Source organism: Hyalella azteca, unplaced genomic scaffold (assembly GCF_000764305.2).
Source record: "Hyalella azteca isolate HAZT.00-mixed unplaced genomic scaffold, Hazt_2.0.2 contig17816, whole genome shotgun sequence".
Classification (NCBI taxonomy): domain Eukaryota; kingdom Metazoa; phylum Arthropoda; class Malacostraca; order Amphipoda; family Hyalellidae; genus Hyalella; species Hyalella azteca.
In genome coordinates this window covers 986-20,134 of record NW_025947586.1, presented here as the reverse complement: position 1 = coordinate 20,134, position 19,149 = coordinate 986, and the positions used below count along the sequence as shown (strand labels likewise).

Here is a 19,149-nt window from a genome sequence, read left to right as displayed (position 1 = left end):
CTGTAGAATTGGTCGTCGTGTAGCTAGGTTGATTGGTCGATCATACCCGTTGATCATGATTGCTGTGTAGACCACGGTAGTGCCTTCCACGTCGATGCTGCTGGCCATGCATTGGAGCTGTGACCGTATTAGTTGCGGTGCAGAACTGCTGCCGCCGACGCTGCTGCTTGTAGATTTCTTCTCGAAGTTTATCTTCTTGACGATGGCTTTTTTAAGTATAGCTGTGAAGAAGCTTCTATGAGGTTACCGATAATGTGGTACCGATGATAGGTCTGGTTTCCTGCTCCGCGTTGTAGCAAGCTTGATCAACAAAAATTCTTGCAATTTTAATTGAAGATTTTCGGATGGCTGTTATACTACAAACGGCATTAATTTTTGCCGGGTTTAGCGGAGAAAATTGACATCAAAAAAATTCACGTGCTGCGTCGATCGTTTTCGCCGATCTATAGGTCATGATTATCTCATATTGACCTATTTAGAAGTGATGTCAAAGGAACCATCCTGGCTATGCCTCAACAGCATATCGCGGGCATTATTTAACTGCATTATTTCCCGCGATCATCTGTCAATCCCGTAAAAGCAAAATGAATTTGCATCGTCCAATCATTGTCGGACGTTTCCTTCTGCAGTGCCTAGCTGACATGGCGGCTCACCTGCCAATACTTTGCCTCCGAAAATGGGCAATTTTTGCTGGTGAAAAAATATATTGAATTGTAGCTCGTAGTATTACCGTCTCCGTCGTTGATGTGAAGACATCGTCGCAGGCGTTGCGATGGTGGATGTAGGGACGAGCGCTGTCACCGATGCTGGCGAGGATGCTGGAGCTTTGTCCACCATGTTTAGTTTTATATCACTGCACATTACTGTCAGGATAACGCACAGGAACTTTTACGCTCTCAAACCGGCCGTTGCTTATAAGGTTCAGTATTTATACTGTCACCTAATTCTGTGTCACTGCCACTCACAAGTCACTTTCACTTAGAAATAATTAACTGATGGACTGTTCGGGCGCCACTGTCAGGTGTTTCTGCGACCACCTGATGGATTTGTACTGAGGGTCTGGGTACTTATTGTTCCAAGTGTGACTATAAGGCAGGACAAGTGAAACACGATTAACGCTAGAACTATTATAATAATAAACTGGCTCGGTGAGTACAGAAGTACGGGGATTGACAGGTACAGCACAAGTATGTGCCGGAGGAGCGGCTAGCAAAATGACGGCTAGGCAGTACCGCTACGACTGACGAGCGGTGCACAGATCGAGATATATATAGGCCTTAACAGGGATGACGTCACTAGGCGTGACTCTACCATGTGGGTACAGAACAAGCTATTAGATGGTGACGTATTATAATCTAGATGGTGATAGAAGATGACCGGACATGAATAAATAAGAAGGTTCATTCAAATCCATTCTATGTTATTCAGACCGTCAACGAGGTCCTCAATGAACTGTGCAGCGTTCAATTGCTATGAGGCATTTTCGAGGTATTTAAATGATAACAAGGGAATAATAGCATACCATTATAACTGACTATTTCTTGCAAGCTTTACGCTTTTCCATTATATTACAGCATCATGACGCACATGTATGAACACTGCTCATGAGACTAGTGAAGGTTATGAGAATTCAGCATGTCGGAATCGGACCAACTTAGGAATGATTATTATTTTTCATATCATTATTCAAATACACATTATTATTCATATCCAAATTATTAGTCAGTTTTACAGATGGCGTTCCATGAACAAGCAAGCAAATCTTGATCTGATTACACAGGAAAAAATTAAAATGGCACGCAGTTTGCAAAATAAGGACAAATGGTAGAAGCCATAATCGGCCCCTATGATGACGACGACGATGAAAGCGCACCAGTGGCGCAAGATGAGGTGGCGCAGCTCTCGGAAGGCTCCCGAGATAGAGCCCCAAGCCAGCCTGATTTACAGGTCCCGGGAAGCTCACGATCCCTAGGCCGGCTGGCCTTGCACCTCCCAGTATGGCCTCGCGATATGTCCGCAGACCAGGTGGTGTTGCAGCCACCTGGCCGCTTACCATCCGCCGCTTCCGCTCCCACTAAAGTCATGAAGACGAGGCACGTCTAGCTGGGATCTCGTGTACGAGTATTAGCAGATAGGACCTGAAATGCTTACAGCCTCTGCATAAGGGTAAAGTTCAGTTTTACGACTCTGGCTGAGATTCAAATTTTCTGTAGTTTTGAGTTAATTGTCAATCTCTGTAACTAATGAATCGCATTTTTGAAAATGTAGCAGCTTCTGGGCTGGCGTAAAATTAACTCATTTCTCGAGTTTGGTGGCGATCCCAGTTCATTTCCGATGACAGATTTCGGTTATTGAGCTTGCCTTAAAAATATATCAATTTCTGTTTTCATGCATTTTATTTTACATATCTCTATTATTCTAATAAACTCTATTCTTCGCTCCAAACTCTATATTATTAAACTCTATTATTCTAATAAACTCTATGCTTCGCTCTAAACTATATTAATAATTACTAGCACATACTTAGCAAATAAGCTACTACATTCTTATTACAAGCGATATGCAGGATCGGGTATCGGTACGATCGCTAAATCAAGGCTCAGTGGAGTTTAAATCCTTGAACTTATTAAGGTAAATCAGAAGCTCGTGGTCTACCTCCACGATGAATTCTTGGCCACCAGATAGTATTTAATCTCTTGAGATTTTCCTGAAAGGGCCAGTTAATAGTGGCATTGGCCCTAAGGAAACTTTCCTTATTCTATCTTTTTGGGCGAAGCGTTGACAAACATCGTAATTCCTACTGAGAGCCCTGATATCCTTCGTGACCGAAGGCCAAAAAATGTTCTTTAAGACGCAAGCTAGTTTTACGGTGACTGAAGTGGCCAGTAAGAAGACTCATGGACGTTGGTCAACGCGGCTCTCCTAGATTCTAGCGGCACATTTGTCAATCATTTTGGTTCACGATAATGAAAGATCGGCATATAGGACCTCATATTTCAGTCAAAGTGACTTATTCCGCGTGACGTGCATATTACTCATGTTACGTGCGGTTCAGTAATTTCCGAGCCGAAGATGAGCTCCTCCGGTGAACAAAACTTTGATGGCTAAATTCCCAGTAACTTCCATCGAGTGTTCTAAACGAAACACGCTCATCAAGATAGCAAATAAATAGGTTATGAATACACGAGTCATCGCTTCTTTTCATCACGAATTTGATACTAATTAGTTGCAAACGGTCATCAAGAGAACAACGCTTGGAATCAAAATAAAAAAAAGCTCATACCCAGGGCCCAAACCTTCTTTACTCAGGACATGAACTAGTCAAACAATTAAAATTATTCATAACTGATATGTGCTGAGGTCTCATCGTTAGTACAAGAGCCCACCACTAGGGTTGCAGAACACACGCACCACAAGCTAACCAGGTAATCAGATATTAAAGTCAACAGAGGTTAAGTCTCAATCAAGGGTTAAGTCTCCCCCATCAAGTTGGTCACACAGATACTGGCCTATTTTCTAATAATTTACACAGTCTTCAAATTAAAACGCCGTCTTCTTAGTGGCAATTAATTCGTCAATTTGGTTGTGATTAGCTGGTTAGCTGGTTACGTCTNGCACGTAGCGGCCTTAATGCACGTAGCGGCCTTAATGCACGTAGCGGCCTTAGTGCACGTAGAGGCCTTAATGCACGTAACGGTCTTAGTGCACGTAGCGGCCTTAATGCACGTAGTGGCCGCCGCCTTAATGCAATTATCGGCCTTAGTGCACGTAGCGGCCTTAATGCAATTATCGGCCTTAGTGCACGTAGAGGCCTTAATGCACGTAGCGGCCTTAATGCACGTAGAGGCCTTAATGCGCGTAACGGCCTTAGTGCACGTAGCGGCCTTCATGCACGTAGCGGCCTTAATGCACGTAGCGGTCTTAATGCAATTATCGGCCTTAGTGCACGTAGCGGCCTTAATGCACGACGCGGCCTTAATGCACGACGCGGCCTTAATGCACGTAGCGGCCTTAAAGCACGTAAGGGAATTTTAAACTGGTTTCAGATTCAGACATGTCTGGTGATGATATTGCATCTGGTGGGGAGTTGGTTTCTGTGGTTACTGGAAGGCGTGATGGTCAGAATGGTGTCAGTTCCTTGTCTGTTTCATCAACAAAACCCAGTCCAGTTTTAGGCACTGGTCGTCTTGATCCTAACAGCAATAGTAAGTTGCCTTTGAGTGCAGGATCTTCAATTCGGAGAGCAGGCCGATCTAAGTCAAATAGCAGAAAGAAATAGCTCAGTCGGTAACAGATGTGATGTCCTTTTCTCTGATTTCCTTGAATTGTAACAGCCTTTATGCCCGGTTAACTGAAGTCAAGCTGCTGACCGACATGGACAGAACGTGCCCGGCATGGACAGAAGGTGACTGACGTGAACATAACGTGACCGACATGGACAGAACGTGCCCTGCATGGACAGAACGTGCCCGACATGGACAGAACGTGACCGAGATGGACAGAAGGTGACTGACATGGACAGAACGTGCCCGGCATGGACAGAACGTGACCGACATGGACAGAAGGTGACTGACATGGACAGAACGTGCCCGACACGGACAGAACGTGCCCGACATGGACAGAACGTGCCCGGCATGGACAGAACGTGACCGACATGGACAGAAGGTGACTGACATGGACAGAACGTGACCGACATGGACAGAACGAGACCGATATAGACANCGACTTTTCTCATATATACAATAAGTATACAGCAGATCTTTAAATTGATAAATTTTCAATTTAAACGAATAAATGCATTTTTGTCAGGTAACTGGTCATTTGTTCGAATATAGCCTGGATTGCCAAGTCTTCATTATTTTACTACATAGACAATGCAGATAATTACTGTGACTCTGAGACATATCTCCATGAATTATCATTATACATTATGATAGGAATAAACGTGTTTTTGATGCATTGGCCTCTATGACTATTTCATCATTTTACTTCACAAAAAAGTAACTTTTCTTCTCATGTAAAAAAACCTTCCATTTACTAAGCTCCGCACCCATCTTTTCACAGACAAGTGCTAGGAGCATCAAAAATAATAGCTTTACCAAGAACAAGTGAACCTACAAACGACGCAGCTGCGTGCAGACCGATCCGCCATGACTGAGCACGCGCATTTTTGAGCTATGACTAAACTATTCCACAACAGCTGCCAAACCTGAGCCGCCATTGTCGACTGTAGATATAATCGTTAACCTTTATCACAAGGAGCACATACATCATGCATGTGTGTATTTCTGTGCAGAAATTGCTGAACACGAAGCATTTTTTTTTCTCTGTAATATGAAATAATTTTCTTGTCTCGACCGCTTGATATATGCAACCATCAGTCGGATGTGCTGCGACGCCGGCAAGCTAATGACGAATTATTCATAAATTTACCCAGAGGAAAATACAGTAAGTTTCAGCTGATGGTGACCGGGAATAAGGTATTAATTTTGCCATCATTGTTATCTTCGAATTGTCAGAGTGGCAAAAAATAATAATTATGTCACTCGATTGTTCGAATCGCAGAGTAATCATATTTTCAAAGAGGAATATTCGCCTCTATAATTATTTGTATTGTCTAAACTTGGGTTTTAAATCTATGGGTAATCTAAATTTCATTTATAGATCGAAATAATCTGAATAAAATAGTGTCAGCTGTGGCGCCATTATTTTCAAATTAGTTACCCCAACACAGTCGCTAAGCGCTGCGTGCTCTGTGATCAGTAGTGATGGTTAGTAAAGTCCGCGGTTCCAATGAGAAATGAATTTGGAGAATATAGACTTTTAACTCTCGCTTTAATGTACGAGTTATCTGATCAAGTTTCCACCCCTACGCAACCGATGTGTCATTTTCGTACACGAAGGATGGATTCTGCGTAGGATTGTGTACATCTTTGGCATTGAAGAATAGGCCTGTCGCCGATTCTTGTACTCTCCTTGGCTAGACTGGCTTTCTGATTAGATCTTTTCAAAGGACGGTAGGTATAAAATCGTTTCTATATTTCAGTTGTTCCCTAGGATACGAGGCATATCAAGACTAGACATTTGCTCCTGCATGGCCTAGTCTAGTCTGTTCATGAACGCGTTCATTCTTGAACTTCTCTACTATAAGTAGCCAAGAGCAACAGGCTGATTAATCTTCTGCACTTAAGTCATTTTTGCATCCTGAATATGCCAATCATATTACACTAAACCCTTTACCGCCGTATGTCACTCTCAGGGAACATAACTTTAAAGTTGACCCTCTTCCGCCGTATGTCACTCTCCGGGAACATAAACTTCAACTTAAATTATACGTAAACTATTGAGTGTAGAAACCTGAGGACGTATGTAAGCAACAGAGAACGTTTTAAAGTTGTCGTACGTGGCGGCAACCATCAGTGCAAGTCATTTTGCGCTCACTAGAACGTATCCTTTTTGGGAAGTAGGCTTGTGACAATATTGCTCCGGTTACTAATATTACTAATGATACTAATATTTTTATATTACATTAGTAATGCTAATATACTACTAATATTGCTCCGGTCATATGGGATTTCCCGCTCCGAGGGTGATTGTTCCTGAGCGCCCATTAAGTTATTATGCAGGTAGGATTCTTTACATTCCCCTTCTCTGTCTCTCTCGTGCGGGCGGCCGACGTCCCGTGTAACCGACCTCTTGTTCGAGTGTCTTAGTTTTTGTTGCTTTTCACCTGTCCCTCCTTGTCACCTGTCCCTCATTGTCACCTGTCCCTCTTTGTCACCTGTCCCTCCTTGTCACTTCGTCTCTTTGAGTTGCTAACGTTGCTTCAGCGGGCTGGACAATTGAGACATTCCGCCCGTGTGGGTGATGAAAATTTTTGATTTGAGAATCTTTCGATAACTGAGACCTTCCAACTCGTTGGTGATGTTCATCTTGACTTTCGGTGCGAGACAGCTGAAGTGCTAATAAACCTGTGGCCACTAAATTAACTAACTTTTTGAGCGCAATATTTAGCCGCGCACTATTGGAACAAATTCCAGGTAATTGGCTTCGCACCAAACCATCTTCGAGATGATTGGTCGAAGCCTCCAAAAATAGGAATAGATATAAGAACCAACTTAACAGCATTAATACTATGTCGGGATGGATGTAACATAGCCAAGACTGAGCACGTGCATGTCTCGAGCGATGACTTAACTATTCTATTTTGCTTGCAATATTCTGGACGCCTTCATCGACAGTAAGCAAATTTATTAAATATCATCACAACGAATACATGCATCGAGTATATATAAGAATCATCGCTTAAATATGCTTAGCGTGGAACACTTCCTCATATAATTTGGTACTCGACTGCATTTGTCATGGGCCTATTACATTAATATCTCGTGTACATTCTATATCTCCGTAGCAACAGGTTGGAACTTGGAGATTGATATTTCAAATAAAACCTGCCTAAAAAATATTATATGACTTGAGCAACATGAACAAAATATTATATGACTTGAGCGACATGAACAAAATATTGTATGACTTGAGTGACATGAACAAAATATTATATGACTTGAGCAGCATGAACAAAATATTATACAAAAAGCTATGTTCACGCTGCCAACTTGTTCCTGATATCATCAGGAGAAATTGACTCTTTTTAGAAAGGTCTGAAAAGATATTTTTTTGGATTATCAGCATAGTGGCGTTCACAGCATATATGGAACAGAACAGGTCAAGTCTTACCATCTTTAACACAGCATATATGGAACAGAACAGGTCAAGTCTCACCATCTTTAACACAGCATATATGGAACAGAACAGGTCAAGTCTTATCTTCTTTAACACAGCATATATGGAACAGAACAGGTCAAGTCTTATCTTCTTTAACACAGCATATATGGAACAGAACAGGCCAAGTCTTATCTTCTTTAACAAGTTGCAGCCACTAAGGCACCACAATTTTTAAGGCCACCCTAACTAAAGTATGTACAATGAAGCAATTCCATGTTGACAACAGTAACATATACTTCTATATATCTACAATAAGTAATCTAATAATATATTCTTACATTAAGTAATTTAATACCATTTTACACTTCCTTTACTTCACAAAAGTATATGCATGAAAAATCAGGTAATATACCAGTTATTCACATTTTGGCAAATGGCAACCACTGCTCTATTTTCTTCAGACATTTATTCATGACTGAAGAATTTTCTCAACTTTTTTTTCTGATTAAAGACAACATTTCATTGAAGAATTGTGAAATGACACTCACAATATATCCACATATAAAGCCTTGAGATCATACAAAAAATTTATTTGTAAAAGTGCATTAAAATTTATAAAGGAAAATGCTGGCTTAGATTGCCATGATTGTTCAGGAAGAAGATAAGTGCAGACTCATCGGTGACTAACCTCCTCATCATCTGAGCCAAAGAGATCCACATCATCATCATCATTAGCAGGTGCAAGCAGCAGTCNCTGGGGGAGGAGGAGGAGGGGGTGGGGGGCAGCTGGCGTAAGGAGCGCGTGCAGCAGGTGCAGGTGCAGCAGCAGGTGCAGGTGCTGCACACACCTGCACTACCTGCACTCCTGCACCTGCCCCCCCCTGACCACCTCACCCCCCGCCGGGTGCCTTTCCCTGAACTGGGGGGCGACCTGCTCACCCGTGAGTCTGGGGGAACATTTTATATTTTTATTATTCTTGTTATTTTATAGCAATTGTCGGAAATTTATTATATTTATTTATTATTGTTGTTATTTTATTGCAATTAACGGGAATTTTTTATATTTTATTTAATATTGATGTTATTTTATAGCAATTGATGGAAATTCATAGTTGTTTTATTTTTTTAATGAGGATACTAAAACAGCGGATTTTAAGTGAACAATTTTACATTTTTATTTATTATTGTTGTTTTTTTACAATTGATGGAAATTTAAACTTGTTTATTTTTATTATGAGGAAATTAAAACAGCTGATTTTAATATACCTATAAAAATTTTAATTTGGATAAATTTAAAATGTTAATTTTTTCCCATTAGCGTACATTTAAACCTGTTTCATGTTTAACCATGTTTGCCTTGAATTCATCCAATAAACTTCTTAACAAAATTCACGAAATTCATTGAAATTTCTTCACATTTTCAGACACGAATGTTATTTAATTAGATTAATTTAAATTAATTTATTTATTAATATTATTGGCGCTTTTAATTACATTTTGCAAGAAATAATTTGTTCGACAATCTCATTAGCCTTGTTCAAATAACGATGTAGTTTTTTGCCCTTAAATGGGTCATTCTGACCCAGACTGGGCCGGCGTAGGGGTGTTTCAATTATAAGTCACGGGTCAGAAAGTGTCGTGGGTGAATAAAATGCGTCAATATTTGAACAATGTGACCCGTTTATTTTTCTACGTCGCGATTGATGAAGATAACCGCGTATATTTTTTTCTATATAAACAAGACAAATTTTCTACAGAATTAAGTCGATTTTTTTATTTTAACGTGAAAACAAATTTCGTAGAGAATGTGAATGTTTTTTTTTTTTGTCCCAGCTTACGGGTTCTAGAGAATCAATGTCAATTTTTTTTATTTAAACATGACAAATTTTATAGAAAATGGAAGTCAATTTTTTATTTGAACATGAAAAAAATTTGTGGGGAACATAAATCTTTTTTTTAAATAAAGCCAATAAATAAAATATTTTCTACATTAGACCAGAAAGGCATAGAGGCTAACACTAACAGTCCGAGTCTGCCGTCAGCCTAACACAACATTTTTTAGTTGTCTGTTCAATTCAATTTTCTAAATTTCATCTAATATCTTATGTAAGGCTTTTATATGAACCAGGGATGCCAGATGGCCTAAAAAATGGCCAAGTCCACGGGCAAAAAAAAAACAGGTAAATCAATATATACCGGCATATTTGTAGCTTTAGGTGTACAAATTTCATTTTCCTTTTTTCGCACTTTTCGAAATTTAATAAGGAAGTACCGCCATCATAAATTTTTGTCGGCCAACGAACTTGAAAAAATATATTCGCGAAAGTTGTCCGGAAAAATTACCATCTGGCAACCCTGATATTCCGAACGGAAATAATGAAATGCAAAACATTACGACTCATCAACAAGACGCACCTTGTCAACTTCACGCCCACACAATAAATACAGTTGAACTTCAAAACCGACATAATTGTCCTCTAATTACACCATTGCAATTGTCATATTGTCGTGACCCCGGAAATACTTGAGTTTAGGCACAAATTTTTTTTCTTTGATCGATTTTTCATAACTATGGGTAACTAAATAAGATATGCGTTTGGAAATTAAGATCAATAAAGTAACGAGTATGGTTCATTTATTCAACATTTAACTTCACCTCTACCTTCACATCTGTCTCCTGAGTTGAAAAACACGCTATGATGAATGATAAATTCCTAATGGAGGCGGGGCATCATCACTTAACGTGATGTTATTAATGCAATTCAATGTTATTCGTAATCCTGCTATTTGCTTCAACTTCCCATAAAACTTTGAAATGAAAATTGTCTTCAATTCACGGTACTGTTGTCGCACGTCAAACTTCAAACCTAGATTTCAACTTGGAAAAAATCATCACTGAATATTATCCATATTAAAAATGCCCCATCCCATCAACTCCGAGGACACATAAAATTTATCACTCACTTCCACTCTTCTTGTTCTCATATCTGTTCGGGCACTGCCGCTCACCAGCACTATTGAAAACTAACGTGTGTTACACATTTTATATTTTGTAGCCGAGTAAGGCAAATGATATACTGAGAGCAAATGGAAAGACGGGTATATAGAAATGAATATATATTGCCGGAATCCATTGAGATATTCCGGAATGTTGTGGAATCAAATAAATTCAACGGTATTACAGTAAAATATAGATGGCTGTAATTTCAAGCGCTCACGCCCAGCAGCCAGTGGCACTTGATAGCGGCGGCTCCCAAGTGCGCAGCTGAGAGAACAATCGTCAGTTGTGGAAAGATCGCGTGCAGAAGGCCGGATCCCTTGTGAAGCAAGGCACGATAAGTACAAGAATCTGCAACAGCAGGCCATGGGCCCATTTCTTCAGTGCCGACACTTATGTTACACATTTTATATTTTGTAGCCGCGTAAGGCAAATGATATACTGAGAGCTAATGGAAAGACGGGTATAGTAATGAATATATATTGCCGGAAACCACTGAAATATTCCGGAATGTTGTGGAATCGAATAAATTCAACGGCATTACAGTAAAATATAGATGGCTGCAATTTCAAGCGTTCACGCCCAGCAGCCAGTGGCACTTGATAGCGGCGGCTCCCAAGTGCGCAGCTAAGAGAACAATCGTCAGTTGTGGAAAGATCGGGCGCAGAAGCCCGGATCCTTTGTGAAGCGTCACGATAAGTACAAGAATCTGCAACAGGCCATGGGCCTATTTCTTCAGAGCCGACACATCTATTCTATTCTATGGGAAATATATCTCCGGTGCCGTTTGATTTTTGAGCTTTCAAAATACAGTCAGAAAGGAGATGTGATAGAACCCCTCAGAGACCATTAGACCAACCTTCTTGATAGTGCAAAAAACCACATTGCATCCATATCGCGGGGATGAAATTAATTTATTGGAAAATGCGATAGGTGATATATATATATATATATTTGACCTGGTGATTGACCCTAGCCTGATATTAATGCGATAAATTTAGCCCATTGCACGAATGAGCTTATTTACATAAACGAAAAAAAATCACTTTGAAAGACGACATATAGGTACAGCTGAACGCTTAAAGACTAATTATATGAAGACGTATTTCACTTTCCACGAGCAAGATCCTCCTCTTCACTGACTGTAATTACAGCAGCAAGAACCAACCGCTCCGGTGCAAATTTGCCACCGAACTTAGGAGCTGCCGCCATCAGGTATCACTGCTGCTCGGCGGTGAACTGGGGAAATTATTGCGCTCGATCGCATTTCACTGCAATTTCATTCAAACTGCATTATAGGAATGCCATACATCCATGAACTTAACTTGTCTCTCAAGCTTTATTTATAATTTTTAGTAGGTCTCAGTTGATCACATGCCTTTCATGGCTATAAAATATATGAACATTCTAAGCCGTTTTCGTGAGTCACAGACGAGAAGCAGTCCCAAAATAAATATTAGAACAAGAGTGTAAGTAAGTAATTATTAAATTTATATGTCACAAAGTTGATAAGAAGCTCACTATTCAAAATTCATGCTTGAAGTTTGCTGTGCGACAAACACATCGTAAATTTGTTGAAGTTTTATTTCAAAGTTTTACGAGTAGTAAAAGTAAATAACAAAATCACAAACAACGTTGAATTGTGGTAATAACATAGCGTTAAGTTGGTGCCCATAACTTGGAGAATGTGGTTAAAGTTCAGAGAACCAAGATTGGAGCAGTGAGGTGCGGGTTCGATCCCAGCTCTGAGCGCCAGTTTCTGGTCAGAATCGGCGAGGAGGCCGGGCGGGCACAGCAGAATTGAAGCCGTGAGTTGCGAGTTCGAGACCGCAACAAGCTGTGAATGTTCTGCAATGTAAGGAATCGGCGACAGGTCTACGGCCTGATAAACGCTGAAACCGCTATATAATAACCTGCTAGAAGTTTGCTGTTCGATGGCATGGTAGTATCAAGATTGTGGAGTGGAATGAAAGCTTTGTCTTCTTCTTGGAAAGGTTTACTATTAGTCTATTACACCGTAAGAGTGGCTAGGAGCCTAGGACCTCCTCAAGCCGACTAAAAGAAGCTAGAGAGCGATATGAGAAGCTGGTGCTTCCTCTTACAGGGAACTAGGGCAAGAACATAAAAGTTACGCTAGAAACGACAACTCGCAGCAGTGAGCGTTAAACATGAAAATAATTAACGACCGGCCATGTTTGATTCAAGCATTAAGCGCCGACATGCCACCACAATCAATTGATGCGGAATACGTGAGTCTGAGCGTGAAATTTTCTTCGAGAGAAATTTTCTTTGCCTCATTTTTGACGATGGCTAACTAATGAAGAATTCCGTTTTTACAATCTGGACCACTCTCTGTATGGGCAAACGTTCAATTGTTCAATATCTGACTTCCCCTTCACCTCATAGCGGCCTCTGGATGTGAAAAAGTTAAATTATGAAATTTAATCATAGTGAAGGGGAGACTAAAGCACATGATGCGTCGCTAATAACACAATTCTAATGTTCCCAATGACTATTCATTTTGATTAAATTACCTTAAGAAAAATTGTAATAGGAATTCAACAAATAAATAAAACTTTTGTCACACAAATAGTGTCAAATGTCAGTTATATTCACAAAGAATGATATTATCCAATAATAATGATATCATAAATGCCTTTCTCAATCAAGTTGAGAGAAAAATATATATAATCATTTTCTCTCTCTAATGATGTTCGATTATCTAAGTGGAAACTGACTCGTTCGTAATAGTTGAAATATTCATAGATAAATAGCAGTAAAATTTTGTAGCGTAGAAAGGTGACTAACAGAGTGATGCGAATTGTGAAAAACATAAAGCAAAACTCTGACTATGATGATAGATTCCATGCACTCCTTTAATCCAGATATGTGCATCATGATAATAAAACATAGTTTAACGATATAATTTCAACCGTCCACCGCAGAGCGAAAAAGATTAAAGGCACATTCGTTCAAATAAACTCTTGTGAACCCAGTCATGCAATTTTAATAAACTTTCGCTTTTTCGGAAAAATTTCGAGCCTCATTTAAAATTCACGCTATATTTCATAGCATGCTAGGAATTTGAAACTTTCAGAATAACTTACTATGATATAAAAATTCGCTCGCGGTTTATTGTAAAGTCCGTCAGGTTTATGCCACATGGCCGTATTAGTTGTTACTGTAATTTTTAAATAATAATTACCGTCAAATGATGTTCGACTGCAGGTTGCAGCCACGCGCTTCTTACAGACGCGTGCGGCAGGTCGAGGTACAGTCAAAACAGAGGCAAAACTTAAGAGATAAATTATTACTGATATAGAGATTCCAAATAAATTTAAAATTTGAAGAGCATGTGCAAAAATTATGAGTCATGTGAATCGAAAGTTGACTTTAGTGTAGTTCCCCATCAAAACTCGGATATTTGAACAGAAAACTACCTAATATTTGTCGGAAACTGCGTTATATCAGATCAAAGTGCTGACTGCGCTGAAGAATGGGCTTGTCGTGGGCTTATGTTAAACCATGGGCTTATACAAGCCCACAACCATGTTGTAGGATTGTGTTGTGGGCTTATACGAATTCAACCATTGTACCAGTGAACAATAAGGAACATATTATAATAGATTAATAGGGCGCCTCATATCAGCTGGTGCCATCCGTAGTCAAATAAATATGTGCTCGTACCACAGCGGCTTATTTAATGGAATGTTCGATCTGCTGTAGAGGACGAACTAATTCATTTGAATGGTTTTCAACGATATTGTTTCCGATTTACGCCACTCTAGTTTTACTTTATGTATTTCATTGTCATGCCAGTGGGTTTGGACTTACAAGTTGCGATGTGAACCAAGGGTGCTACTAGGTTACAAGGACAAGGGACTTATCGTCTTATGTCATTATTTATGACGACATCATTTCTAATAATGACTGCTTGATGGTCATTTGAACCAATCTTCAGGTCACATTATTTAGAATTTATCGACATCATTTGAGAATAATTTCAACAAAATTTAGGGGACTGAATCCCCTAAGAAAGCCTAAAAACACAACCGGTGTGTCCTATTACCCGTTCTCACCACCTCCGTTTCATGCAACTTTGTCGCACGACTCCACGTCAGCAGTTCCCGGTTTGGGGGCGAACAAACTATATATTGACGGCATATGCAAGCGCCTACCAGTCGGTACGCGGACTCTGTCGGTGTCAAAATCAAAATTTAGTTGGGCAGTTAACATTTCAGTGAAATAAAAATACATAACAGAATATTCTTGCAACGGTCTACTAGTTGCCACCAGTCAGCAAGCGAAGAAACGTTAAATTTAAACGGTATGCTTTATAGCGAGTTTATCACTGATGAAGTGAAACGCTATTAACCCTCTACCGCCGTATGTTACACTCTCCGAGAAGATAACTTTCAACTTAAATTATACGTAAACTATTGAGTGTAGCAATCTGAGGACGTTTGTACGCAACAGAGAACATTTTAAAGTTGTCGTACGTGGCGGCAAATTATACGTAAACTATTGAGTGTAGCAAGCTGAGGACGTTTGTACGCAACAGAGAACATTTTAAAGTTGTCGTACGTGGCGGCAACCATCAGTGCAAGTCATTTTGCGCTCACTAGAACGTATCCTTTTTGGGAAGAAGGCGCGTGACAATATTGCTCCGATTACTCGTGTCAGGCGGTAGAGGGTTTAATACAGTACATCAAGGGCTAAATGTAACAGTAAAGGTGACGTGGAAAAAGTAATCACCGTCACCGGCGGTTTTTACATCCTGGACCGGCGCGGACTCTCCTCACCGGCGTATTCCCCTTGTAATAAGACAAGAGCTCAGGATGGTCTGCTATTCCCCTTGAAAGAAGATCATCCTGAGCGCAAGAAGAGCCTCTTGAACGCTCATCCTACGACGCCGACAGGACACAAGGCGTTCCCTACGACACAAGGCGTTCGTTATGAGGGAGGCGGTGATGATGTGCGATGAGTCAACAGGTCTGAGGTACAAGCGGTCCATCTTGGCAATGAAAAACACGACAAATTTCCAAGTTTAATTGAACTTCTGCATCAGGACTACGGCGGACGAACCAATAAATAAATGACAATAAGAAGTGACATGCCACTTGTCACTGATGGCAAGTGGCATGCCAACTGCCATCGATAACCAGTGACATGCCACTAGGCAATAATAAAAAGTGACAGGTGGTACATCGACAGTATGCCACGAGGCAGTAATGAAAATTAGTAAGTAAGTAGCGTTGACATTAACAAGTGACATGACACCTGCACTACGTGTGTCCAGAGGCCCCAAATGCCACTGCCTAGTCTGCCAAGTGTACAGCATAAAAATTATTACGTTTACGACTAACATCGCGGCGCTGTGAACACAAACACCGCCATTAATTAAAACTTTAATTTGCATCGCAAATAATACGAGTCTAGTCACTATACTAATCTGAGAGCGCGCGTTAAACTTCATCTCTTCCACTCGGATACTTGCAAGCGTCAGATATTTAAATAAATAAAATTACACAGAAAACTAGCCCAAAGCAACAACCCGTCTCAAGCGATGAACGTTTGGTGTGAAGCGAGCTAAGAATGTACACTAGTTTTCGCGTTCTATCATAGCAAACTATCCTAAATAAATACCTAATTTCCAAGAACATTTCCCTACATAACCTACGGATACTCCAGCGTTACAATGGAGGAACCTCAGGCCATCTTGCGGGCCAGCTGGTCCCTGATGGAGTCCAGGAAGTCTCCTAGGCCATCTTGCGGGCCAGCTGTTCCCTGATGGTGTCCAGGAAGTCCCCTAGGCCATCTTGAGGGCCAGCTGGTCCCTGATGGCGTCCAGGAAGTACCCTAGGCCATCTTGCGGGCCAGCTGGTCCCTGATGGCGTCCAGGAAGTCCTGGGTGGTGAGGTACATGCCGGGCTTGACGTTCTTGAGGCCGTGGATGCAGCCCGCGAGATCCTTGGTCATGGAGCCTGAGTCGACCGTGTCTACGCACGCCGCCTCCAGCGCACGCGCGAACCTGACAGGCCATGACAATTATTATTACAATAGTATTAGGGAGCAGCGATAAGCCGACTGACAAGACACAAAAAATTTATATCTGAACGCGCATACAAAGAGATAGACAAGTAAACAGCATCAAGGTGTTAGGTTAGTGGCCCATGACTCAGCCAGGCTCACAGCGACGACCCACAACATCTGTTGGTCACCTTCATTACTCACCAGTCACCCATTTTCCCCGTGTCAACCCCATTATTTTCTTTTGTCACCCCCATTACCAACCCGTCCCCGACATCCTACACACGCCCCCCCCCCTGACCTGGCCAGATCTGGAGTGTCGTCGAGCTTGGCGCGGTGCTCCAGACCGCGGGTCCAGGCGAAGATGGAGGCGATGGGGTTGGTGGAGGTAGGGTTGCCCTTCTGGTGCTCGCGGTAGTGGCGGGTGACGGTGCCGTGGGCGGCCTCAGACTCGATGGTCTTGCCGTCAGGGCACATGAGGACGCTCGTCATGAGACCCAGAGAGCCGTAGCCCTGGGCCACCACGTCGCTCTGCACGTCGCCGTCGTAGTTCTTGCAGGCCCACACGAAGCCACCGCTCGACTTGAGCCCCTGCGCCACCATGTCGTCGATGAGGCGGTGCTCGTACCTGCCGGACAGAGCATAGGAGTTATGTCAAGCGTCATGTCAAGTGTCGTGTCAAGTGTCGTCACGAGTCGTGCCAAGTGTCACAAAGCCAAATAAACGAGCTGACCAAGAGTTTGTGAGGAACAAATGAACATCTCAGGAGTCTTGACGAAATGAAAGCCTAGCAGAAATGCTGAAAAAAAACGAGTGGATATGAAGGTGGTCAGTCGGGAACTTCTCTGCAGACGTCTGCCGCATCGAAGTCTTTCTTGTAGGTCTTCTGGTAGACTCACCAGATGCCGGCAGCATCGAAGTCCTTCTTGTAGGTCTTCTGGTAGACTCACCAGATGCCGGCAGCATCGAAGTCTTTCTTGTAGGTCTTCTGGTAGACTCACCAGATGCCGGCAGCATCGAAGTCTTTCTTGTAGGTCTTCTGGTAGACTCACCAGATGCCGGCAGCATCGAAGTCTTTCTTGTAGGTCTTCTGGTAGACTCACCAGATGCCGGCAGCATCGAAGTCTTTCTTGTAGGTCTTCTGGTAGACTCACCAGATGCCGGCAGCATCGAAGTCTTTCTTGTAGGTCTTCTGGTAGACTCACCAGATGCCGGCAGCATCGAAGTCTTTCTTGTAGGTCTTCTGGTAGACTCACCAGATGCCGGCAGCATCGAAGTCTTTCTTGTAGGTCTTCTGGTAGACTCACCAGATGCCGGCAGCATCGAAGTCTTTCTTGTAGGTCTTCTGGTAGACTCACCAGATGCCGGCAGCATCGAAGTCTTTCTTGTAGGTCTTCTGGTAGACTCACCAGATGCCGGCAGCATCGAAGTCTTTCTTGTAGGTCTTCTGGTAGACTCACCAGATGCCGGCAGCATCGAAGTCTTTCTTGTAGGTCTTCTGGTAGACTCACCAGATGCCGGCAGCATCGAAGTCTTTCTTGTAGGTCTTCTGGTAGACTCACCAGATGCCGGCAGCATCGAAGTCTTTCTTGTAGGTCTTCTGGTAGACTCACCAGATGCCGGCAGCATCGAAGTCTTTCTTGTAGGTCTTCTGGTAGACTCACCAGATGCCGGCAGCATCGAAGTCTTTCTTGTAGGTCTTCTGGTAGACTCACCAGATGCCGGCAGCATCGAAGTCTTTCTTGTAGGTCTTCTGGTAGACTCACCAGATGCCGGCAGCATCGAAGTCTTTCTTGTAGGTCTTCTGGTAGACTCACCAGATGCCGGCAGCATCGAAGTCTTTCTTGTAGGTCTTCTGGTNCGAGCAATATTGAAAACTAACGTGTGTTACACATTTTATATTTTGTAGCCGAGTAAGGCAAATGATATACTGAGAGCTAATGGAGGGACGGGTATATAGTAATGAATATATATTGCCGGAATCCATTGAAATATTCCGGGATGTTGTGGAATCGAATAATTGCAACGGCATTACAGTAAAATATAGATGGCTGTAATTTCAAGCGTTCACGCCCAGCAGCCAGTGGCACTTGTTAGCGGCGGCTCCCAAGTGCGCAGTGAAGAGAACAATGGGATATATATATTTTTTGACCTGGTCATATTCTAGCCTGATATTAATACGATAAATTTAGCCCGTTGGGCGCATGAGCTTTTATACATAAACAAAAAACGTCATCTTGAAAGGCGATATACAGCTGGACGCTTAAGGGCTATTTATGTGAAGACTAATTTTAATTTCCACGAGCAAGATCTTCCTCTTCACTAACTGTATATATTGCAGCCGCAAGAACTAACCGCACCGGCGCAATATTTTCCACTGAACAATTAATTGAACT

At 41.8% G+C, this 19,149-nt stretch overlaps 1 protein-coding gene across 1 annotated transcript; it reads right to left on the bottom strand.

The window, feature by feature from the left end:
* Positions 1 to 16,105: 16,105 nt before the first annotated feature.
* On the bottom strand, positions 16,106 to 17,698 carry LOC108681856 (isocitrate dehydrogenase [NADP], mitochondrial; the record flags this gene model as incomplete). Its single annotated transcript, XM_018170930.2, is given in 3 exon segments — positions 16,106 to 16,754; positions 17,055 to 17,381; positions 17,653 to 17,698. Coding segments are annotated over 3 exon segments (545 nt in total), but the record flags the coding sequence as incomplete, so codon positions are not given.
* Between the last annotated feature and the right edge of the window lie 1,451 nt (positions 17,699 to 19,149).